This window comes from Canis lupus, chromosome 5 (genome assembly GCF_011100685.1).
Source record: "Canis lupus familiaris isolate Mischka breed German Shepherd chromosome 5, alternate assembly UU_Cfam_GSD_1.0, whole genome shotgun sequence".
Taxonomy (NCBI): domain Eukaryota; kingdom Metazoa; phylum Chordata; class Mammalia; order Carnivora; family Canidae; genus Canis; species Canis lupus.
This window is the reverse complement of record NC_049226.1, coordinates 18,701,734-18,728,934: the sequence shown is the minus strand read 5'-3', so window position 1 is coordinate 18,728,934 and position 27,201 is coordinate 18,701,734. Positions and strand designations below refer to the sequence as shown.

The following is a 27,201-nucleotide window of genomic DNA, read 5'->3' as shown; positions in this document are numbered from 1 at the left end:
GATTGCTAGACACATAGAATGTAAATATGAGTCCCGTGGTAGCCACAAAACAAAAACCAATAATAGATATACAAAAAAATTTTAAAAAAGGAATTCAAGCACTAACATTAAAGAAAACCACGAAACCACAGTGGAAGATGGCTAGAGAAGAAGAATGACAGAAGAGAACAACAAAAATAACCAGAAAACAATTAACAAAATAGCAACAAGTATATACCTAAAAATAATTACTTTAAATGTAAATAAACTAAATGGTCCAATCAAAAGATAGAAGATGACCGAATAGATCAAAAAAACAAAAACAAAAAAACAAAAACAAAACAAAACAAAAAAAACATGACCCATCCACATGTTGCTATAAGGGAGACTCACCTGAGATTTAAAGATATATACAAACTGAAAGTGAAGGGATGGAAAAAGTTAGTTCATATAAATAAAAAAAAGAAAGAAAGAAAGAAAGAAAGAAAGAAAGAAAGAAAGAAAGAAAGAAAGAAAAAGAAAGAAAGAAGAAAGAAAGAAAGAAAGAAAGAAAGAAAGAAAGAAAGAAAGAAAGAAAGAAAGAGGCCAGGGTAACAATATTTATATCATACAATACAAACTTTAAAACACAGACTGTAATAAGAGATAAAGAAGGCCCTTACATAATGATATAATAAAGGGATCACTCTAACAAGAGGATTTATTTGTTAATATCAATGGATCCAAAACTGGAGCACCTATATACATAAAGCAAATATTAAGAGACATAAAGGAAGAAATTGGCAGTAAAACAATAATAGTAGGAAACTTTAACACCCTACCTACATCAATGGATAGATAATCCAGACAATCAATAAGAAAACAATGGCTTTGAATGGCATACTAGACCAGATGGACTTAACAGATCTATATAGAATGTTTCCATTCCCAAATAGCAGAATATGCATTATTTGTAAGAGCACATAGAACATTCCCCAGGAGAGAGAACTTAAGTCAAAAAATCAGTCTCAATAAATTTAGGAAGATTAAAATTATATCAAGCATTTTTTTTTCTGTCCACAATATAAAACTAGAAGTCAGTTATAAGAAAAGTTGGAAACAAGCAAACAAACACAGAGGCAAACAACATGCTCCTAAACAACCAAGGGGTCAAAAAAATACAAAGAGTAAATAAAAAAAATGAAGACAAGTGGAAATGAAAATAGTTCAAAATCTTTGAAATGCAACAGTGGCAGTTCTACAAGGAAAGTTGATAGCAATACAGGCCAACATCCAGAAAAATCTTAACAAACAAACCTTACATCTTCAGGAATTAGAAAAAGCAGAGCAAACAAAACCTAAAGTTACCAGAATGAAGAAAATAAATAAAGATTAAAGCAGAAATAAATGAAATAGAGAAAAAAATAGAGCACACCACTGAAATCAAGAGCTGGTTCTTGGAAAAGACAAGCAAAATTGATAAATATCTAGCCAGACTCACTAAGGAGGAAAAAATACATGACACATATAAAATAAAAAAATAAAAGAAGTAACAACTAACACTTCATAAATACAAAGGATTATAAGAATACTATGAAAATTTATATACAAAAAATGGACACCTAGGGACATGGATAAATTCCTAGAAACCCAGTCTTCCAAGACTGATTCAAGTAGTAGAAAATCTAAACTGATAGATTTCTAATAACAAAGTTGAATCAGTAATCAAAAAATTCCCAAGAAACCAAAGTCAGGATCAGATATCTTCACAGTTGAATTCTACCAAACATTTCAAGAATTATTCTGTCAAATTAATTCCAAAAAATAGGAGGAAGGAAAACTTCCAAATTCATTCTATAAGAGCAGTATTACCCTGATACCACAACCAAAGTCCTGATAAAAAACAAACAAACAAACAAACAAAAAAACTACAGGCCAGTATCTCTCATGAACATAGATGCAAAAGTCTTCAAAAAAATTTAGCAAATTGAATTAAATAATACATTAAAAATATTATTTACCACGATATGGTAGGATTTATTCAGGGTTACAAAGATGGCTCAATGTTTGCAAATCAATGCAATACACCATATTAACAATAGAAAGGATAAACCATGTGATCGACTCAATATGCAGAAAAGTACTTGACAAAATTTAACATCCATTCATGATACAAGCTTTCAACAGAATAGGTTTGGAGGGAACATACCTCAACATAATAAAAGCCAAATATGAAAAATCCACAAGTTACATCATATTCAATGGTGAAAAACTAAGAATTTCTCCTAGGATGAGGACCAAGATAAGGATTTCCACTCTTGTCACTTTCATTCAACATAGTACTGGAAGTGCTAGCTTCAGCAATTAAGAGGACAAGAAAAAAGAAATAAAAGTCATCTAAATTGGTAAAAACCCTAAGGATTTCATCAAAAATGATTAAAATTAATAAATGAATTCAGTAGAGTTACAGGATACAAATTAATGTACAGAAATCAGTTGCATTTCTATACACTAGTAACAAAATAGTAGAAAGAGAAATTAAGAATAAAATCCCATTAATAATTGCACCAAAAAGGATAAAATACTTAGGAATAAATTTAACCAAGGTAGTGAAAGATCCTTACTTTGAAAATTAGAAAACATTGATAAAGAAATGAAAGATGAAACAAATGGAAAAATATTCCATGTTCACAGACTAGAAGAAGTAATATTGTCAAAATGTCCGTACTACTCAAAGCAATCTACTGATTCAATGCAATCCTTATCCATATACCAGTAGTATCTTTCTCAACATTAAAGCAAATAATCCTAATATTTATATGGAACCAAGAGATGCTTAATAGCCAAGGCAATCTAAAGAAAGAGGAATAAAGCTGAAAATATCACAATTCTGGATTTTTTTTCTTTTTTTTTTAAGATTCTATTTATTTACTCATAGAGACAGAGAGAGAGAGAGGCAGAGACACAGGCAGAGGGAGAAGCAGGCTCCATGCTTGGAGCCTGACGTGGGACTTGATCCAGGGTCTCCAGGATCACGCCCTGGGCTGCAGGCGGCGCTAAACCGCTGCGCCACCGGAGCTACCTCAATTCCGGATTTTCAAGATATACCACAAAACTATAGCAATTGAACACTATGGTACTGGTATGATAGACACATAGATCAATAGAACAAGATACAGAGCCCAGTAAGTAACCCACCCAGTAAATAAACCCACACTTATATGATTGATTAATCTATGACAATGGAGACAAGAATATGCAATAGGGGAATGACTATCTCTTCAATAAATGAGGTAGCTGCACAGACAGCTAATGCAAAAGAATGAGACTGGACCACTTTCTTACATCATATACAAAAATAAACTCAAAATAGATTAAGGGCTTAAATGTGAGGCGTGCAAGCATAAAACTATAAAAGGAAATCTTTGCAAGTCTTCTCCTGGACATTAGCCTTAGCAACATGTTTATGGCTGTATCTTCCCAGACCAGAAAATGAAAGCAAAAATAAACTATTGGTAATACACCAAAATAAAAAGCTTTTGCATGGCAAAGGAAACAATAAAATGAAAAGGTAACCTCCTGGATGGGAGGAGATATTTGCAAATGAAGTATCTAATAATGGATTAATATCCAAAATATATAAAGAACTTACATAGCTCAACACCAAAATAAATAAATAAAATAAAATAATGGGCATAAGATCTGAATAGACATTTTTTTTTAATTTTTTAAATTTTTTTATTTATTTATGATAGTCACAAAGAGAGAAAGGGAGAGAGGCAGAGACATAGGCAGAGGGAGAGGCAGGCTCCATGCACCGGGAGCCTGATGTGGGATTCGATCCTGGGTCTCCAGGATCGCGCCCTGGGCCAAAGGCAGGTGCCAAACCGCTGCGCCACCCAGGGATCCCTGAATAGACATTTTTTTCCAAAGAAGGCATACATATGGCGAATAGGAACATGAAAAGATGCTCAGTATTACTCATCAGGAAAACACAAACAAAAATGCAACAAAATATCACCTCACACTGGTTAGAGTGGTTGTATAAAAAGACAAGGAATAGCAAATATTGGAAAGGATGTGGAGAAAAGGGAGCACTTGTGCACTGTTAATGGGAATATAAATTGGTATAATCTTCGTAGAAAAGAATATTGAGTTTCCTCAAAAAATTAACAATAGAAATACCATTTGATCCAATAATTCCACCGTTGGGTATTTACCCAAAGAAAATGAAAACACTAATTCAAAAAGACATAGGCACCTATGTTTATTATAGCATTATTTATAATAACCAAGATACGGAAGCAACCAAAGTGTCCATCAATAGATGAATGGATAAAAAGAACATGTGATATGTACACACACACATGCACACCCACCTCCCCCCCCCCCACACTGGAATATTAGCCATTAAAAGGAATGCGTTTTTGCTATTTGCATTAATATGGATGAACACAGAGTATACTACACTAACCAAAATAAGTCCAAGACAAGTATGATTTTACTTATATATGGAATCTAAAAACCAAACCAAACCAACCAAACAACAAATTCTCAACAGAGAATTTGAGACAGACTCATAAATACTGGAAACAAGCTGGTGGTTGCCAGAGGGAAAGGGGGTGGGGAGATAGGTGAAATAGTTAAAGGAGATTAAAAAGTACACACTTGTAGATATGAAGTATAAAAGTCAGATGAAAAGTACAGCATAAGGAATAGTCAATAATATTGCAATGATGTAAAGTGACTACATCCATTGTAGTGAGCATTGAGTAGCTACAGAGTTATTGAATCATTATATTGTACACCCAAAACTAATATAACCGTGTATATGAACCACAATTTAAAAAAAGATTTATGATTGTGAAAAACAATAAGACTTTCAGAGTTTGGAAGAGATTAAGAAGACTATGACAAAATTCAATGTGGGATCATGGCTTGGGTTCTGGAACAGAAAAAGGACATTAGTGGAAAAAATGTTAAAATTCAAATAAAGTCTATAGTTTAGGTAATAGTCACTAATGCATCAATTTCTAGATTTTGTACACTGCATAATAATTATACAAGATGTTATTATGTGAAGCTGGCTGAAGCATATATTAGAATGCTCTATACTATTTTTGAAAGCATTCTATACTTATAAAATTATTTTACTTTAAAAAATTTAGGGGTGCCTGGGTGGCTCAGTCAATCGAACATCTGCCTTCAGCTGAGGTCATGATCTTGGGGTCCTGGGATTGAACCCGGGTTGGACTCCCTGATCAGTGGGGAGTCTGCTTCTTCCTTTCCCTCTGCCCCTCTGCTCTCACTTGTACTCTCTCTCTCTCAAGTAAATAAAATCTTTATAAGAATTTTTTAAAGCATTCTCAAATAGTAGAAATAATATATTTTCCTATGAAATGTTACATTTTCCCTAAATCATCTACCAAATAAATTTAGCAAGTAATTTATCATGTCCACACAGATTGGTGCTACTACTTCTATCATTTCATGTTGCCATCTATACATGGTATAGTCCTGGGCTCTTCATCTTGCTTGGTAGGTTTTTCATTGGTAAACGTTATACTATCTTTTTTTTAAGATTTATTTATTTATTTTAGAGAGAGAGAGTGCATGGAGAGGTGGGGAGAAGTTAGAGGGAAAGACAGACTCTGAAGCACACTCCATGCTGAGCATGGAACTCGATGTAGGGCTTGATCCCAAGACCCTGAGATCATGACCTGGGATCATCAAGAATCCGATGCTTAACCGACTGAGCCACCCAGGCACCCCATTGTTGTTGCTGTTGTTGTTTTACAAATCTTTGTATATCTTTTTTTTCTGGGGTAAATCTACTTCTGATGCTCCAAATTTTCAAAATTAGCTATCCAATATACATTTTTCCTCACGTGTTATTAAGAATCAGTGTTCCTAGAGTAAGGTAGCAAGATGGAATGCTAACGGGATGCCGGCTCCTTCATTTGATTGAAAAATGCATATGCCACAGAAGTGAGAAGATGGTATATTCAGATATTAGTAAAAACTATAAAATCTCCCTAGAAGTCCAAGATAATTAGATTCTGATGTACCTGATGGGGGTTAGGGTTTAGGAAGAGGAAGCCAAACCAGGGCAGGAGAAAGCTGATAGCCATAAACAGGGAAAAGATTGAGGCAAGCCTTCTGGGCCTTTTTAATTTCTTTGCAATGTCCTGGTTAGAACATTGAGTGTTACCTTGTAACTGTAGGGAGAGAAGCAGCAGCACTGTATTTCAGTACCTACCTGGAGGCAGTGTAGTAGCCTCCCATCACTATAGAAACCTGAATGCAGGGAGGGGAAACCTGCATGTGCAAATGAGAGACTTAGTTGAGGACTAAGTCCTAACTCCTCCTAACTTCTCCCCTATTGCTACCCATGGGGAGGCCATTATCATTTTATTTGGGATGGTGCTTTATTGTGTGGGATTTCACCATATGTTTAGTATTCCCAACCCCTTGCCCTAAATGACACGGTAGCAACAGTGTCATTACAATGGCCCCCAAATTCCCTTCACACATTTCCAAATACCATTTGTGGTTGAGAAGCTGTGGTTTAGGGGATTAGATCCCAAGAGGATGACAGCTCTTGGGAAAAGCTGTGCTTTGGTGGAGGTATAGAAAAGTCACTTGAGATCAGTGTCACATTACATGTGCGTGACAAACTGGAAATTGTTGAGAAAAAAATCAAAATAGGCTCTTAGCCCTAAAGAACCCTTCTAAGAATCTCTGTAAACTCACTACACCAAGGGCACAAGCTAGGGCTTGGAATTTGGCCTTTTATCCCAGAGAAACATTACTGTTGACAGTATAGATAATCCCAAGGAAATGTGGCATCACAAGAAAAATAATGAGACATCTGAAGGTACAAACACTATGTAAGAAAGAGAAAAAGTAATGGAACACACAGCAAGAATTAGAGTTATCATATCATTAGAGGGAGAGCAAGTGGATATACTGATTGGTTAGAAAGCAGAAACAAGCAGTCATAAAAAAAGAACCAGTTGAAGATTCTCTATCAAAAACAAACAATACCCAAAATAAATGACAGTCTGATGCAAGAGTAGAATGCATACAAAAGTCCAATTAGGAAACTGAGAGATCAGGTTGAGGAACTCTCCCAGAAATCAAAGAGGAAAGAGTTGAAAGAATATGAAGGATAAATTAAAAGATATGGAGCAAAGAAATAAATAGGTCAATATCCATAAGAATCTCAGGCTGGGTAAAATCCAAGTAAATAAGAAGAGATACTACATTACTTTCAAGTACCTGTGAAAATAAAAAAAATAGACCGCATCCTAGGTCACAAGGAAAACTTCAACAACTATTAAATTATTTAAATGTAAACAACAATGAAATCACATCAAAATTTTGACAGTGAATAACCATGAAATTACCTTATACCAAATGTTGTAGAATGCCACCAAGTTACACTAAGAAGGAAATATATAACTGTAAATATAACTACTAAATAGCAGTAAGAATTAAGACCAGATGAGCTAGATGTCAATGTCAGTAATAGAAAAGGAACAGCAAAGTAAACTTGATGAAATAAGGATATCATAAGTAAAAGAGCACATGTTAATAGGGTATAAAACAAAAAAGCAATAATTAACAGAATAAAAGCCTTAATTCTTAGAATAAAACTGAAAAGTGAGTAACTTGCCAGTAAATGTGATCGATAGAAAGGGAAAATGTACAAATAATTAATTTGGGGAATAAAAAAAGTGTTTACTACAGCTGCCACAAAGACTTTTGAAATCATGAGAGAAAACTGAAATAACTATATCAATACATTTGCAAAGCTTGACACAGGAATTATTTTCAAAATATATGACAATAAAATTGATGGGAGAAGAAATAAACTAAAAAATGGTAATTATTCCATGCGCAGAATAATTCTTCTAAAGACTATAGCATAGGGGTGGGAGGGAGGCTAACTGACAGTAGAGAAGCCTGCCAGAGAACCTCAGCCAGGTGACCAACATGAATCGTGACAAATCGTATCAATAAGATGTACCCTTGATATACAGTGATAAAAATAACACTTCACCTCTGTAGTCTTCTCCAAACCCATAACTTTAACTTAACCCGGAGAAAAACACCAGATAAATCTCAACTGATGAACATTTTATGTAAAATACCTAATCAGTACTCCTCAAAAATCAAGTAATCAACAAACAAGTCTGAAAAACTATTACAGCCAAAAGGAATTTAAAAAGACATGTTAGCTAAATGTAACATGGGATCTTGGAACAGAAAAAGGATATTGGATAAAAACTAAAGAAATCTGAATAAAGTAGTTTTTAGTTAATGACAATGTATCAATATTGGTCCATTAATTATAACAACATACAATAGAATATGTATTATAGTAATATATACTACATATATATGTTTATATCATAATATAAATGTCTGATGATAATATGTTAATAATACAAGAGTGCAAAAGTATTTGGGAACTCTACTATCTTCCCCATTTTTCTGTAAATCTAAACCTCTTAAAAATTAAAGATTTTTAAAGTATAATTATTAAAGAATATAAATTCATAATAAAGAAAAATTTCTCCACCATGTACCACAAAGCACAAGTTTTACCTGATTTTCTACCCCTTTTACCTATGTTATATAAACTATTTAGAAATAGAAAAAAAGGCTGAAAATTCCTCACAGTATTTTGTGAGAAAAGTAAAGAAAGGGAAAATTAATCCTAAATAGATTATCTAATTGAATTCTGTAACATATGAGGGAAGAAAACCATCATGGCTTAGTATTATCCCAGGAAGACGACGTTAGACATCTACTGTATTTTGCCATGAGGGACTGACTCAGAACCCCTGGGTTCATATCAAAAGTATATTAAGCTAAAGACATTTGAGATTTAATAGATGCGAATAGTAGCCTTCTTGGAGCAGCCCTTATCTGATTAAAAACAGCAACTTCTGGGCAAGGAGACTACCATAAATGTCCCTCTGGGGAGTTTCATGGCCATGAAAAAGACAAGTGGCACCTGCATAAACAAACATTATCACAAACTTTCTTATATCCTATTTATTCTTCTAAAAAGCAGGTTGTCTTTCCTAAAGGAACTATTTGTTCTTCCCAAAGAGCCTTTTCTCCCCCCTTTCTTTTCCCTAATAAATTAAAGATTGTGTTTATTTATTCATGAGATAGAGAGAGAAAGGCATAGACATAGACAGAGGAAGAAGCAGGATCATGCCCTGAGCTGAAGGTAGATTCTCAACCTCTGAGCCACCCAGGTGTCCCCCTTTTCCCTAACAAATTAGATGGGTAAGCCTCCAACCTCAAACATTAAAAAGACAGCTACCATTTTGTTGGTTTCCATATGTACATATATAAACCTTTTCTTCTTGTTACTCTGTCTTTTGTCAGTGTAATTCACAGAACTCCAGTCACTAAACAGGAGGGAAGAGAGGAACAGTTTTTCTTCCCTGACAAACACATTAACATTTAGATGAAGGAAATGCGATCATTTCATTTGATGCTAGAAAAACATCAATAAAATGCAGCAGTCATTTATAATTAAAAAATAAAACAATGTAAAAACAACTTCTCAGCAAACTAGAAATAGAAACTTGATTACTACAATAAAGGACATTTATTAAAACCCTACATCCAATACATTATGCTTACCTGTAAAATTTTAGAAGAAATTATACTAGTTAGGAAGAAATTAAAATTGTTTGTTGCCACAACTTCTACTCAACATTTTCCTGGAGTTGTAGCAAAAGTAGGAAGGAAGATCTTAAAAGGAAAAAAAAGTGACAGAAGAGGCAAAATGACAAAATTGTCTGTTTCACAAAAACATAAATGTCCACATAGATAACCCACAAATTATTAGAATTAATAAAGTTTGGTCAAATTATTTGATATGAGATTGGAAGTTGAATATTGATTCCTAAAAATTCATATCCACCTGGAATCTCAGATGGTGAACTTATTTGGAAGGAGAAGCAGGCTCCCGTGGGGAGCCTGATGTGGGACTCGATCCCAGGACCCCGGGATCACGACCTGGGCCGAAGGCAGATGCTCAACCACTGATCCACCCAGCTGCTCCAAGGCCCCAAATTCAATGATTGATACCTTCAAAAAAAGACAAAAGGACACAGAAAAGAGGAGATCCTGTGAAGATGAAGGTAGAGGTTGGAATTATGTTGCCACCAGCCAAGGAATTCCTGGGGTCACTAGAAGCTGAGAGTGGCAAGCTTGAGCCTTCTTCCCTAAAGTCTTCTGAGGGAACAAGGCCTTTCTGACACATTGATTTCAGATTCCTGGCTTCCAAAACTATGAAAGAATAAATTTAAGTTGTTTCAGCCATGCAGTTTGTGGTACTTTGTTATGGCAGCCCTCGGAAATTAATCCACGTTAAAAAAAAAATCAATTGTGTATCAAAGCAGTAATAATGACTAACTGAAAACATTATTAGTAAATACCATATTTGCAGTCACATATAAAATTAACCAAGATATAGAAGATTCTTATGGACATTATAAAATGTAAAGGACATTAAAAAAAGGTCTGAATAAATAGAATGGTACATCATGTTTATCTATAGGAAAGCTTATCTTCTCTCATTAAGGAATCTTCTTTTAAACTATTGTACATCAAAAAAAAATAATAAACTATTGTACATCATACCCTTAGGAATATGCTCACAAAGAGGTTATACATGATTTTCAACATTTGTGCAATTCAGACTTAAAGGGGAAAAAAAGAAAATCCAAGAAGAAAAACTAGAGCAAAAGAACTTGGTGGACCAATGTTCTTAGCAGCAATGTCACAATAGCCAAACTGTGGAAGAAGCCAAGATGTCCAATGACAGATGAATGGATAAAGAAGATGTGATCTATATATACAATGGAATATTACTCAGCCATCAGAAAGGATGACTACCTACCATTTACATAGATGTGTTTGGAACTGGAGGGTATTATGCAATGCATCACCTGGAGAGGGACGCCTGGGTGGCTCAGTTGTTGAGTGTCTGCCTTAGGCTCAAGGCATGATCCCAGGTCTGGGGATTGAGTCCCACACTGGGCTCCCTGTAGGGAGCCTGCTTCTCCCTCTGTCTATGTCTCTGCCTCTCTGTCTCTCATGAAAAAATTAATAACATATTTTAAAAATTAAAATAATAAATCAGACAAAAACAATTATCATATGGTTTCATATGTGGAATATAAGAAATAATGAAAGGGACCATAAGGAAGAGGAGAAGCTGAGTGAGGAAAAATTAGACAGGAAGGCAAACCATTGAGAGACTCCTAACTCTGGGAAACAAACAAAGGGCTACAGAAGGGGAGGTGGGTAGGGGGATGGGGTAACTGGGTAATGAACATTGGGGAGGGCACAAGATGAAATGAGCACTAGGTGTTATATGTTGGCAAATTGAATTTAAATAAAAGGAAAAAATGAAAGAAAGAACTTGGTGGAAACATGGCAAATTATACTACATTCGCTGCAAATGTTGACAAATAAAGGACATTGGGTATGAGATTACAAGTTCTGTAAACCAGCACATGTGTCCTGGGAGGGAAAGTCACCAACACACTGGAAAGATGACTGCATAGAGTAGAGCCCACCTTCTAGAAAGATGGCCTAAATTGAAAATAACCCTTGTAAAACCAATATGAGGCCACATACAGGGTTTTATTTAATATCCCTAATCAAGTTATATTCTGATAACCTGAAAGGTTACTTATCACTGGTATAGGTATTTTATTTATCTTATATAATGATAGAGTTGGCTAATTAATGTTTTACTTAGGATTTCCATATGTATGTTCCTAGGTTAAATAAAGCCAGTAATTTTATTTTACTGTCTTCATTGGCTTTGGTATGAGGTTTCAAAGGATAAGTCACAGGCTTTCCTTTGTTTTCTGAAAAAACTTGTATAAAATAGGATAATCTCTTTCATAAAAGTTTGATAACTCTCACTCGCAAAACTATCTAAATCTAGTGTTTGCTTAGAAGAAAGTCTTTATTTTCTTAATGCTTACCACTCTTTTTTTAAGTTTTCCATTTCTCCGTAAGCTAATTTTGGAGTTTTATACTTTTCCAGAAATATATCATTTCTTTTAGTTTTCAAATTTGTTGGGTAATAGGTTTACAGCATTTATTCTATATTTTGTTCACTAAGACTGTCAATTTTTAAAGGACTTCTCTTTCTTCTTAGTCTTTTTTATTAAAAAAAAACCCTTATTTTAGTTAAAGTTAATACTTTACATAGTAATATATATATATATATATAATATATATATATATATATATTATATATATATATATATATGGCTTCTGTCCCTGGTTCCTAATACAAAGTTCCTAAAACTTTCAGTGTCTTGAGTGACAGGAGTGTTTTTATTCATAATGAGCTGCTTTAGAACTGAGCTTCTGAGGAGACTCAGGGTGGGGGACCTAGATGGCTTCAGGATGGGGATTTGTCACCAGAAGGGTAAAAAATGTGATTATAGACCCCCCTGGGGGAGGAGAAAGGGCTGGAAACTGAGTTATAAAAACTCCTGAACAGTATTTAGAGAGCTTCTGGACTGGTGAACACATCAGTGTGCTGAGGAGGGTGATACACCCATAGAGGGTTTGCAAACTCTGAGTTTCCTTCTTATACTTTGTCCTGTGCATTTCTACCTTAGTTGTATCCTTTATAGTAAATAGGGAATAGTAAGTACAGCACTTTCTTGCATGCTGAGAGTCATTCTAGTAAACATTCAAACCTGAGGAAGGGGTTAGGAGAGCCCCTCAAATGTATAGTGGTTGGTTAGAATTACAGTTGTCCCCTAAGACTTGCAACTAGTATGTGATATGGGGCTGCCTTGTGGGGTCTGTGCTAATTCTGGACAATTCGTGATAGAATTGAGTTTTTCGACACAAATAGCTGGTGTTGGAAAATGGATTGGTATGTGGGTAAATGACATATTTTGTGTCAGAATAAATTCATATATTCTCCATTGTTGTTTGGTTCTCTAATTTATGGATTTTTTTCTGACTTGCTTGTTGGGATTGTCTCCTCTGGTTTCTTAAGTTCAAGAGTTATATAATTAAAACGTTCACCTTTTAAATGTATTCAAAGTAAATTTCCTTCTAAGTTTTGTTTAGATATATGTTACGAATTCTGACATGTATCAATTTTGTTGCCATCTAAACTAAACTGTATGTATTAACATCATACAGAATGCATTCTAGGACCAGGAGGAAGTCTAGGCTGCCTGTTCTTTTTTTTTTTTTTTAAGATTTTATTTATTCATTTATTCATGAGAGACACACACTGAAAGAGAGAGAGAGAGAGGGGCAGAGACACAGGCAGAGGGAGAAGCAGGCTCATTGCAGGGAGCCCGACGTGGGACTCAATCCTGGGTCTCCAGGATCAGGCCCTGGGCTGAAGGCATTGCTAAACCACTGAGCCACCTGGGATGCCCTAGGATGCCTGTTCTTACTACTCTTACTAATATTTTACTTGAGATGTAGGAGCAAGGCTGAGAGAGATTCCTTCCAAGACATGCAACCTCTGCTAAAGCTGTGGAGAGGGTAGGAAAGCTGAGACACGTTACCTGGAGTCAGTCCAAGCCTTCACCAGGTTCATTGCAGTGGCCTGCCAAGGTGAGGGGCATGGTGAGACAGGGGAGGACAGAAGGACAGGCCTCCAAAGCACTTCAGGCTGTGCTGATCTAGTGCACTGCAGTGCTCTCCAAAGGTTAGAGGCAAGGCCTCTGGATGTAGAATATACTATAAAGCACACTAATCTGAGAGTGAGACTGAAGAGCAAATAGAAATCCCCAGAGAGCCAAAGAAGCTAGCATCATGAACTAAAAATTGGAAATTTGATGACTGGTCTCTAAAGCATGAAGGGATCTGTGAAGTCTTGTGCATGATCAGACCCAAGCTCCACTGGAGAGAAAGCTCTTACTCTGTCTTTAAAATTTTTAAAGCTAGTGATGAACTAACTCAAAGTAAAGCTTCAACAAAGCCCAAACAGCTCAACTATAGATTAAATGGACTCAATCCTGCATTCTGGTAACTCAACAGAAGGAATATGCCCTCTTTTTGGGAGGGGCATAAATATTATTTACTTCAATATCTACTCTTTGTTTATACAAAATATCTGACAGAGTCAAAAATTACAAGTCACATATGGAAGACTCAAAGTCTGCTTGTTGGAATCAATAGTCAAATATTTTAACATAACCCTGAAAAATATGTTAAAATCTAGTGGAAAAATTGGACAGTGTGAATAGATATGAGAATTTCAATAGAGAAATAAAAATTATTAAAGAGAACCAAATATTTTGAAGGAGCTTATAGATGAAAATGTTAAAAATGAAAAAAATTCAGACATGAAAATTATATTGGAATTATAGTGGACTGGACTCAGAATAAGAACAGCATGCTTGAAGACAAGCTAATAGCCATTATATGCAACAAAAAAGCAAAGAAAGCAAAAAATCCTCAGGGAGTATCTATGATTTGTGGGACAGTATCAATTGGTCTAGCATACAAATAACTAGGGGCCTAAAAAAGAAAAGAGATAATGGGGTAGTGAATATTCTGGAGAAATAATGACTGAGAATTTTCCAAAACTGATAAAAGACTTTAACTCACAGATCTAAGAAGCTCGATGAACCCCTAGGACAACAAAATGAAGACTTCCTCAACCAGGCATATCATAGTCAATCTGTTGAGAAGTGAAGATAAGAAATCTCTTAACAGCCCAAGAAAAAGACATATGATGTACAAAGTGTATTAGTCAGGACTCTCTTGAGAAACACAACCTGTAATATGTATGTATATATTACGTATTGTGGAATTTGTAGCAGAAATAGACATAAAACTATATAATCACAAGGGCATAAAGGTAGCAGAGAATAAATAGACTTATGCTGCTGAATAGTTCCTACATTAATCATGAAGCAGTATATTACTAGAAAATAGACTGTGATAAATTAAAGATTCACTTTATAAACTCTAGAGCAGGGGTGACAACTTATTTTTCTAAAAAGGGCCAGATGGTAAATATTGAAAACTCTGCAGGCCAGAGTGTCTTTGTCACAAGTATTCAACTCTGCTGTTGTAGTATAATGTGGAAACAACTATAGACCACATGTAGACATATGCTGGACTGAGTTCCAATAAAATTTTATTTAGAAAAACAAGCTGTGGGCAACCATAGTTGCTATAGTTGAGCAACCACTGATAAAACACAGAGGTATAGCTAAAAATTCAATGAGCCATGGAAGGATTTGTGAATGAGTGTTCATAGCATCATTATTCACAATAACTCCAAATTGGAGGAAACCTGAATTCTGTTAACTGGAAAATGTTGCATATTTATATAATGAAATAGTATTCAGCAATAAAAAGGAATGAATTACTTATATATACTAGGGTCTGGATAGTCAAAACTGCTATGCTCAGTGAAAGAAGGCAGACACAGAGTACTATATTCCATGATTCCACTTATGATACAAAAAAAAAAATGGAAATATCTAGAAAAGGCAAAGCTTCAAAGACAGAAACTACCACAGTGGTCGCTGGGCTGAGGATGAGAAAGGATTGGGAAGGGGAATTAATAGCAAATGGGCATGAAGGATCATGGGATGATGAAAATATTCTATTACTGATTTATGATAATTATTGTACACAGTCATGAAACAAAATAGGTTGAAATGGAGGAGGTCTGAGGGTAGGAAGGCAGCTAGGAGGAATAATTATAGGATTCCCAAAGAGGGACAAATCCAGGGGCCTTTTCTGACTACACACTGCATGTTCTTTTTGTCTTTGGGATGTTAGCCAACCATTTCCCGTGTTTTAAACATACTCCTCAGGTTTATGACAGTCTTCTCAGTTACAGCAAATCATTAAGGCAGGGTCTCTAGGGGTGGTAGGTGATTATATGCAGTTTGAAAGATGATTCAACTATATACTTATAATGGGTAGATTATACAATATGTGAAAATATGCCTTAATAAAGTAATATTTCAATAAGTCAGTAAAGATTTCTGTTTCTACAGAATATAACAAGCTGCAAAAACTACACTCTTATTCTAACAATCAGGAAAAAAGCCAGATAAGACACAAAAATTGTAACTCCCTTGAGTAGAGAGTTCAAGTGGCAAGACATTTCAAATGATCTAAAAAACAAACAATCTGATTTAAAAATGAGCAGATGAGCAACACCTGGGTGGCTCATAGGTTAAGCATCCCACTCTTGGCTTTGGCTCAGTTCATGGTCTCATGGGTAGTGGAGTCTGAGCAGTAGACCAAGAGGTACCACTAATTGGTGAAGGCATAAAGGAAGCGACTGGCAGCTGCTAAGAGATGAGTATACAGCCCTGCACACTTCCCCTCCAACCCTTAAGCAGAAGCCTTAAACTGCTTGAGGAGAGGCTGCAAACTGTAACTCCCAGGGTCCAGATAAAACTCCATGGCTGAGAAAGAAAGATTAGAAATACAACATCTTCCTTGGGAGACAGATAGGTGGCTTTCTTGCTCCCAGGACACAAAGATCCACTGCTGCAAAGAGAGGAGGCAAAAGAATAAATTCTCTACTCCTAGGGAAGAGGCAGAGAGCCTTACTGGACCCAGGAAGGTCTACCTCTACAATAACAGGGCAGGATACTCCCACCTAAGACCAACCATAGGCCAAGCCAGAGAGTGGCTGCCATGGGAAGGAGAAGCAGGAACTCAGACAGGCTTTCATAAAGACTCAGGCACAGAGGACTTGCCTAGACTGGGGCTGAACCAGGAAAACAGAGAATCTCTCCTGCCTCCACTCCAGGTCTGATACCCAGTAGCAAAGGAACAACAGCAGCCTGCAGTGGGGTGGGGGTGGGGGAGGGGGGGATGGACATCATGGTGACATTGGCTTCAGAGAAGGTTGAGAGCACAGGGTGCAGCAGGAACACTGAGGAAAGACCTTCCTACCTCTCAGCCCCCACCTTAACCGTAGGGCAACAAAGAACTTGAAGCCTTTGGTACCTAGAAGCTAATAACACCAAGAACGAGTTATTAGGATGTTGCTAGGATAGCAACACCACTCCATTGTTCTTTATGCTGGTTTTTTTTTTTTAAGATTTATTTATTTATGAGAAAGAGAGAGACAGAGACAGAGACACAGGCAGAGGGAGAAGGAGGATCCATGCCGGGAGCCCGAGCGGGACTCGATCCTGGGACTCCAGGATCGTGCCCTGGGCCAAAGGCAGGCATCAAACCGCTGAGCCACCCAGGGATTTCCCCCCCCCCCTTTTTTAAAGATTTATTTATTTATTTATGAGAGAGAGAGAGAGAGTTTATGCTGGGTTGAAGCAGTACTTAAAACTATATGGGAACCTCCGAAGGATCTGTTACACAACTGAAAAAAGTCTTCATTTTTTTCCAACACAAAAAAGCCAGTATTTCAAATTGTCCTTTTGATTACTACCTATAGTGTTTTACACAGTGGGGCAATACACCCTAGTAAAATTCACAATGGGAGAGGGAGAATCAGTGAGGGAAGGGTCATATTGAAAGGGGACTCTGAAACATCACCTGAGTTAGTAGGCAGATCTCTTCTATAAAAGAATATGTATGTAAATTGAATGTCTAGAGTGGATAACGATTTTCTAAAGTCTTTTAATCCTTCCCACCTTTTGAAAAGGCTTGAAGTCACCAGGACCACCTGTACTCAAGCTTGAAACTATCCATACAATTTGTTTATAAGATTAAGAGTATAGTTTCAAGAGTCAGACTGCCCCACTTGCAGGCTGTGAGACCTTGGACAGGTGCATTAAGCTTCTAGTGTGTCAATTCTGTCTATTGTAAAATGAGGATTGTGATGAAATTTATCTTACAGGGTTCATGTGAGGATTAAAAGAAACATCCCACGTAAAATGCTTAGCACAGTGAATGCTGCTCAGTGTATGTTAGCTGTGATAATTCTAATTCTCATCAGGAGGTAATAAAGTCCTTGAATCACTCTTGAAGTTAGAATGAAATGAAGGAGATAGAAGAGAAGGATATTGTAGAGACTGAATCAACTTGTTGACTCATTGAACTGAAGGATGAGAAAGAGGGTGGGATGGAAAATGGTGCTGCATTTTGAGACCCCCCAAGGGCTAGCAGAATGGTGGTGCTGTTGATACACTGGAAAGCATGCATCAGGTTTGTAACAGGTGGTCCATTTGGCTCCAGCCCATTCCATTTGGGATTGCAAGCCAACTCACTACTTTTTCCAGTTGAAGCCAGAAATCCAGATAATTATGTGAAATCTCTTGAATATTTTATATTCTTGAAAATCTGGAGCAAATAAAACATGACTGTGAGATGCAAATTTGCAACCTCTGTGTAGGATCTTAGAGGTTCCACTGCTGTGGAATTCCTCATTATACGTCCCATAATACCTTTCCCATTAAATATTGGTTGGATAAATGGATTTTTGATGAAAGGATTTTCCATAAAGCATACATACCAATACTTATTGATTTTATAAGTTTCAAATTTATAAAAGTGTTTGGAGAATGAGATTTTAAAACCTCACTTTCTTGTTTGATATTTAACAGTTTAATATTGGAGATGCAAAGGAAATAAACATTACAAACATATTATGTAGAGTGAACCCCCAGGCAGAATTGTTCAAGGAAGAGGTGGTCTTTTCGGTCCACAGACACTACTTTTATTTTTTTCAGTAAGCTCGATAATCTTGTTATACAGGTAGTAAACCATCTAATTTTCCTCTTGATTCCTCTGCTGATGCCACATTTTTTTTTTCTGACTGAGAAGACAGTTTTAAAACATTTTAGCCTTTGCTGCTTATACTCTGTATTGTATTCTCTTTTCTTGTTAGAACTGCCTTTACCCTGCTTTCTCCCCCACCTGCCTCTGGAAAGCTTTCTTAAACATGGATGGCATCTGTATTTGTAGGCTAGAGAAGAGCTCGCCACAAAGTCTGAGTTCTAGTTAATCAGGAGACAAAGACATACTTGGAAGGAGGGTATGCAAGGCAGAGAAAGAAGTAGGTACAAAGGGGCACCTGGGTGGCTCAGTGTTTGAATGTCTGACTTTGGCTCAGGTCATGATTCTGGGGTCCTGGGATCGAGTCCTGCATTGGGCTCCCTGCAGGGAGCCTGCTTCTCCCTCTGCCTGTGTCTCTGCCTCTGTGTGTCTCTCATGAATAAATGAATAAAATCTTAAAAAAAAAAAAAAAAAAAGGAAGCAAGTACAAAGCATAAAGGTAGCAGAATCATGTTATGTTTAGGAATGATTGTGGTACAGAGTGGCTACGAAACATGTGGGGAGGCAGGAGATGAAATTGGAAAGTTGGTTTTCATGATACAATCTCCACCTCTTCATATAGCCTCCAAGACTTCATCCTGGAGTATTTCCAAACAGAAATGCCTCCCTCCCACAGAGACAAAGACACACCCAAAGTTCTTTGTGAGCTTTAGATGAAAGAGATTTAGGCTTAAGTACATGCTCTGCAACATACCAGGTACTTGACCTCAGGAATTACTTAAAATCTTTGGACCCCAGTTTCCTTATTTGTAAAATGGAAATCAAGTATGTTTATCTCAAAGAGTTGTTGTGAGGACTTAGCTACATGAATGTGGGGTTTTTTTTAATAGATTTATTTATTTATTTATTATTTATTCATTCGTGAAAGACACAGAAGGGGGTGGGGAGCCAGGACACAGGCAGAGGAAGAAGCCTGCTCCATGCTGGGAGCCTGATGTGGGACTTGATCTCAGGTCTCCAGGATCACGCCCTGGGCCAAAGGCAGGCACTAAACCACTGAGCCACCCTGGGATCCCCTGAACGTGTTTTTAATAAACTTAACACAGTACTCTACATGTAAAAAGTTCTCAGTAAAGGGCAACTAGTAGTAATAACAGTTGTGTTCCAAAAATACAAAATTACTCTGAATGTACTACAGTCATCTTCAACATATTTTTGTAGATGTTGTGCCTTCCACCTGGAGTCTCTCTAAAACTTCCTCTGACTTTCCTCCCCCTACTCTGATTGCTCTTTTATTTTAAATTTTAATTCCAGTATAGTTAACATACAGTGTTATATTTACCTCTGATTGCTTTTGATGGTTTCCCACTTCAGCGTAGAGATTGCTTAACCCAGGGTCCCTTGGGAGATCCATAGATAGAAATCAAAGGAGAATGTGAATTTAGATCAAAAGAAGATTAGATTTTATTTTCCCTAACATCTCGCTAAAATTCAGCATTAAAATTTTTTTGAATAGATAATAAAGTGCCATAGTATTAGTGATATCTAACATTCAAATGATTAGAAATCACAAATATTGGGATGCCTGGGTGGCTCAGTGGTTGAGCATCTGCCTGCCTTAGGCTCAGGGCATGGTCCTAGAGTCCTGGGATCAGGTCCCACATTGGGCTCCCTGCATGTAGCCTGCTTCTCCCTCTGCCTGTGTCTCTACTGCTCTCTCTGTGTCTCTCATGAATAAATAAAATCTTTTAAAAAATCACAAATATTTCATATCAAGTCCCAGTTGTTGCAGATATCATGAAATAGCATTTATTCTCATTACTACTTTGAAATTGCTGTAGTTATTAGACCTAACAGTAGATATTTTTAATTAATGGGTAAATAGAAGGGCATATATGTCTACATCAGATTTTGAAATACCTTGAAAACTGTAATTCAATATAATTGGTTTTCTTTGAAGTCCTATATATTTTAATTCATGCATGTAATAACATTTAATGACAGAAAGGGTTCAGAGATCATGAAAGGGTTCTATGGCACACACACACACAAAGAAAGATTATGAAACTCTGTCTTAGCACTTACTATAGTATACTGTCCACTAATTTAGATAAATACACTGTTTTCAGTTAGAAGTTAGTGTACAGTCTCAAATTTATATTCTGAGCAAAACTTTAGTTTCAATTAATGCCATCATCTCCCTCCATCAAAAAGACAAGACACAATTACTTACTTTTAGTTATAGACAGTTGGTGTCCAGTGAGCTCATTGAGCATGGGTGTTCTTTAAATTAGGATTTCCTGGGCACCTGGGTGGCTCAGTTGGTTAAGCATCTGACTCATGGCCTCAGGATCATGGGATCAAGCCTCAAACTTACTCTGAGCTCAGTGGTGAGTCCGTTTGGGATCCTCTCTCTCTCTCTCCCTCTGCCTCTGCCCATTCCTCGACTCTCTCTTTCTCTCAAAATAAATAAATAAATTTAACAAAAAAATTTGGATTTTCTTCTCTGGTTCAAGTGTCTTGTCTCCCTAAAACAGTTTTATATCCTTTAGCATAAACCCCAAAGGACTTTTAACTTCAGCCTAGGTTGTATTTAGTCAGCAGGAACATTATTACTCCCAGAGTTATAAGGAAAATCCAGAAGATCTACAAAATGCTAACTGTTGCTTAACTTACCAGAAACTGGGGTCACAGACCAACCATCTAGCTTAAAATCTCAGGAAAGACTACTTCCAAGGACAAAAGGGACACAAATACTGACTTCTGAGGGAACAATGAATAATAAGAATTTAGTTACATTTTTTTTAAACAAATTGCTAAAAGCTGAGTGTGGGCAGAGGGTGTGAGAGTACAGAACTCCTAGGAATGAAGACATAGGAAACATTTGTACTTACTGATTGTTCTTCTCCTTGGGTCTCCACCAAACACTCATGAGAAAGACTAGGGTCAGTGCAGAAGACTAGACAAAGCCTCCTCAGCGGGCCAGGTCTGGAGGAGAGAGAAGCTCCTTGATGGGAAAGACACAAAACCTCTCCTGCATCCTCTTCCACTAAGAGCTAAGGCCTTATGCCACTAAAAAAGAACTGTAAGCCCTGGCCTTTCTAGAGCCAAACTATAGTTGGGGAAATGGAGAAATAAAACTGTGTGCTGCTCAGGGTGGGGCGGGACAGGAAACTGACCTCTACCAAGATCATTAGAGATTTCCTAATGCTGCAAGGAGGCAGGCGGCATCACCAAGAAAGCCACTCCAACCTCTATCCAACGTAGGGACACAAAGCCTGCCTAAGATTGAAGCTGAACTGGAACACCAGAGAATCCCACTCCTTCTCCCCAGCAGGGTAGACAGCACCAAGTGAAAAGCAACTGCTGTCAACCATGAGAGAAGGAGCAAGAGCTTGGAGAAAGATTCATTCTAAGACACAGGGAAGGATAATACTAAGGATGAAAGAGGAACACTGAGAAAAATCCTTTGTTGAAACAAAACCCACCCTAAACACCAGTAACTCCAGAGAATCTTGAAGCTGATGGTGAATTCAAGGTCACCATAGCAACAACAGAGACCCAAACCCAGCTCAACTCCTGATTAGACTGAATGAACTCTCTTCGCCCAACACACACACTATTGACCTAGGAGAAGGGGTGTAGCTTTTCTGTGCATAAATACTATTTATTTCAGTGTGTATTATTTTCAACTTTGTGTTTGGCAATAAATAAAAAATTTGTGAAACACACAAAATAAACAAGAAAAAATAACCCATGGTAAAGAGCAAGGCAAACCATAGAATTAGTCTTAGAGATGACCCAAATATTGGAATTATAAGACAGGGGCAGTGACAGAGGGCAACTATGCCTCTGGTAGCTATGATGGCTACTTTTAAGTGTCTACTTGACCAGGCTAAAAAATGCCCAAATAGCTGGTAAAATATTATCTTGGGGGAATATCTAGGAGAGTGTTTCCAGAAGAGATTAATGATTCTAGCCAGATGGAGTAAAGGTCACCCTCACCCCTTACTACTGTAGACAGATATCATCCTATCCACTGAGCCCAGAAGAGCATAAGAAGATGGAAATAGGATGAATTTGGTCTCACTACTTAAACTGAGACACTTTTTTTTTTTTCTTTTTTTAGCCCCAGATGTGTTTCTGGTTCTCAAGCCTTTGGACTCAAACTAGAAATTATATATATTTTCTCCCAAGACTCAATGAGAAAATAAAGAATCCAATTACAGAGTGGAAAAAAATTTGTTCATTTCACCAAAGAAGATATACAGATGGCAAATGAACATATAAAAGGATGCTCAACATCATTAAACATTAGGGAAATAAAAATTAAAATTATAATGAGATACTACTACACATCCATTAAAATATCTTTTTTAGAAAAAGCTATAGAATTCAGCAAAGTTACAGGCTATAAAATCAATGTACAGAAATCGATTGTATTCCTATACACCAGTAATGAGGCAGCAAAAAAAAGAAATCAAGGAATTGATCCCATTTACAATTGCACCCAAATACCTTAAGATACCTAGGAATAAACCCAACTAAAGAGTTAAAAGATCTGTACTCTGAAAACTATAGAAAACTTATGAAAGAAATTTAAGAGGACACAAAAAATGGAAAAACACTCCATGCTCATGGATTGGAAGAACAAACATCATTAAAATGTCTATATCATCCAAAGCAATCTACACATTTAATGGACTCCCTCTCAAAATACCACCAGCATTTTTCACAGAGCTACAACAAACAATCCTAATTTTTTTTTCACTCGCCCAATCCTAAAATTTGTATGAAACCACAGAAGACCCTGAAAAGCCTAAGTAATCCTGAAAAAGAAAATCAAACTAGAGGCATTACAATTCCTGATTTCAAGCTGAATTACAAAACTGTAATCAAGACAGTATGGTACTGGCACAGAAACAGATACAGAGATCAATGGAACAGAATAGAAAACCCAGAAATGGACCCACAACTATATGGTCAATAATCATTGACAAAGCAGGAAAGAATATCCAAAGGAAAAAAGACAGTCTCTCTTCAACAAATAGTATTGGGAAGACTGGACAGAAACATGAAGAATGAAACTGGGCCACTTTCCTGCATCATACACAAAAATAAATTTAAAATGGATGAAAGCTCTAAATGTGTGACAAGGAATCATCAAAATCCTAGAGGAGAACACAGGCAGCAACCTCTCTGACCTTAGCCAGAGCAACTTCTTTCTAGACACATCACTGGAGGCAGGGAAAACAAAAGCAAACAAACTATTGAGACTTCATGAAGATAAAGAGCTTTTACACAGCAAACTACAAGGCAGTCTATTCAATGGGAGAAGATATTTGCAAATGACATATCTGATAAAGGGTTGATATCCAAAGCCTATAAAGAACTTCTCAAACTCAGCACCCAACACACAAATAATCCAGTTAAGAAATAGGCAGAAGACATGAACAGATACTTTTCCAAAGAAGACATCCAGATGTCCAACAGACAAATGAAAAAATGCTCAACTTCACTCAGCATCGGGAAAATGTAAATCAAAACCACAATGAGATACCACCTCACACTGATCAGAATGGCTAAAATTAACACCACAAGAAACAACAGATGTTAGTGAGGATGTGGAGAAAGGGGATCCCTCTTGCACTGTTGGTTGGAGTACAAACTGGTGCAGCCACTCTGGAGAACAGTATAGAATTTCCTCAAAAAGTTAATAGAGCTCTCCTGTGATCCATCCAGCACTAGTAGGTATTTAGCCAAAGGATACAAAAACACAGATTTGATGGGGTACATGCACCCAAGTGTTCATAGAAGCATTATCAACAATAGTCAAATTGGGTGATAGAACTATTCTCCATCTTGATTGTGCTAATAGTAACATTCTGCCAAAACTCAGAATATACTAAAAATGCTGAATTTTACTATAAATATATTGTACCTCAATAAACTGACTTTCAGAAAAGTCTGGACAGTGTCATTTTCCATATTTGCTGTCACACTGTTCTGTACACCATGAAGAAAACGACATACATATAAACTTGTACACAATTTAAACAGATGGCATATCTTATATTTTTCAATAAAAACAGAGTTATTTTAAAATATATTATTTATTTATTCATGAGAGACACAGAGAGAGTGGCAGAGACACAGGCAGAGAGAGAAGCAGGCTCCATGCTGGGAGCCCAATGTGGGACTTGATCCCAGGACTCTAGGGTCACACGCTGAGCCAAAGGTGACACTCAATCGCTGTGTCACCCAGGCATCCCTAAAATAGAGTTTTATTATAGCTATGTGAAAGAGGCTTGCCATACCTTTCCCACTTTCTTTATAATAATGCCATCATCTTGGTAAAATACAGAATATAATATTTAAGATAAATTTTTTAAATGTTGGCTATTCTTAAAAATATTGTCTCATCCAGTTATATGCTAAATAATTTGAAATGCTCACTCCCCCACCCCAAATTTCTTCAATTACAATGTTGTGATTGTAGGCCTATTGGATCATGATGATCTGTTAACAAAAAGTTATACCCTAAACTTGCTCAAAGTTTAAAATATTAGGAGCATAGTTGATTATTTTAACCCTATACTTTGCTGAGGGTAATTTATCAATCTTAAAAATGAAAGGGTTTGTAAAGTCTGAGGATCTCAAAGTATGCAGAGAGACACGTACCTTTTAAAATCTTTTGACAACTCCTCTGAAGCCCACATAGTTAACAATAAATGTGGTAGGACAGGACATAGAGAGCCAGAACAGACTGCTAGAGTCTGCGTAGGTGGGAGATAATTTGATGAGTTAAAAATAATTTAAACTCTGGAGTCATAAAGGCAGAGCGTGTAGGTGGCAAACATGGAGATCAAGTCTGGGTCAGAGTCCAGGGACTCAAAGGAGAGCTAAGAATATCAAAGTTAGAGGCTTCCCCTTGGAAATGCTCCCGCCTACATAGCCTGACTCTAACCAATGCTACCATTTATCCAACAGCAACAATGCACGAAGGCCTTTACCTGCATTCAAACCTGTACCTTCATGACAAACTTCTGTGCAGTTATTATTAATCTCATTTTATTAGGGAACAGACAGAGCTAGTTGCAGGGTCAGGAACTGCATGTACACCTTTCTGATTCTGATGTCTCTATTTGTTCCACACTAGCCAGCATCTTATGAAAAACCACCCAATAGTCTGTCTTATTTGGCCCTACTGCACATTTTCAGATTTCCAAAGACTATTTCCTATCTTCAGACATCCAGGCCATTCTTCTCACTGGCTCTACCTCCTTCTTTTATGATTTATAGCATGCTCTAGGACTCTGAATTAGCCTCTTCTCACTAAGACCCTGTCTGACAGTTTCCTTCACTTTGATTCTTTTGAAACAAACACCTGTTCTCCCCAGTAGCAGTTTTATTCCTCTTTCTAAGGTCATCTTACTGATCCACAGCAGCATCTTCAGTTTTACAACATTCCTTTCTTGCCTGGAACTTGTGTCAGGGTTTTCTCTATAGTGAAAGTCCTACAGCTTCACAATTACCCTTAATTTGAGGATTGGGAAAAATCTCCCCTCCCCCAAAAAATAATTCAACTGATTATCATCAAGTTTTAAAATATTTGATCTTACATCAGTTCTGTTTTAAAATTTCTATGGACTCTCAATCCAAAGACAGTTGCTTTTTTATAGAAATGGTAACATGGTATAACTGAAATTCACTGGACCAGTAGGTAAGAAACCTGTTTTATCCTAAATTCATTGTTTAGTTAGCTATGTCGACTTTATTAAATCATAAAACCACTTTGAACTTGCTTCTTGATCTTAAAAATTAGGCATAGTTTTCCCAAATAACTTCTAAAAAGGTCCTAGAGACCCAAATCTCACTCTAGACTGCTACTGTATGCATGTGATAAGCTCATAGTAGTAGCTGGTATTTCAGCTTATTGTGGAGCACTCTCAGCGTATTCATGTTTTTCTTATATTTATAGCCTTTATGTGAGCTGAATTCTTGTTCAGTCACGATGGACAAAATTACCAAAGGAAAACAGGCACCATTCCTCATTCACAATGTATACATATACTTATATATAAAACACATCCCTACATATATCACAATCCCATCCCATAGTGGAAACTCTGAGAGGCTTGGGTTTTTTTTGGAACACAAGTGCCTAATATAAGCTTTGACGGCTGAGACACTCACTTCAAAGATGCCTATCTCTAATAAACACATCACCAGCCACACCACTAAATAAAGAACCAGGCCACCTTCCCCCATGGAGGCTTCTATGTTTTAAAGATCTTGGTTGATTTCAATAACTGATCATGAGCATTTGGGCCACTTTTTTTTCTCTTCCCCCACTGTAAGTTCCCAGTCCTATCTTTTAAATTCACCAATAAAGAATGAGCCTGTGAAACCTTAGGCCTCTACCATCATCCTCAATGAAAGCAGAACACCAGATCTTATCACACTCCTCACTTCCCATGACCTGTGTGGCCC

The 27,201-nt window shown here is 36.8% G+C and overlaps 1 protein-coding gene across 22 annotated transcripts in view; it reads right to left on the bottom strand.

Moving 5' to 3' along the window:
* Positions 1-25,421, bottom strand: part of NXPE4 (neurexophilin and PC-esterase domain family member 4) — a 52,235-nt gene extending 26,814 nt beyond the window's left edge. For 2 of the 22 annotated variants that reach the window (XM_038536092.1, XM_038536102.1), the window contains exons 1-2: positions 21,603-22,186; positions 20,051-20,108 (exon numbers count right to left, since the gene is read on the bottom strand). Coding sequence is in view for 8 of the 22 variants with exons in the window: in XM_038536088.1 (XP_038392016.1) it covers positions 20,051-20,108; positions 21,603-21,640 (96 nt within the window). In the remaining 14 variants the exon portion in view is untranslated. The other 20 variants (XM_038536098.1, XM_038536088.1, XM_038536091.1 and 17 more) reach the window with 20 other exon arrangements.
* Between the last annotated feature and the right edge of the window lie 1,780 nt (positions 25,422-27,201).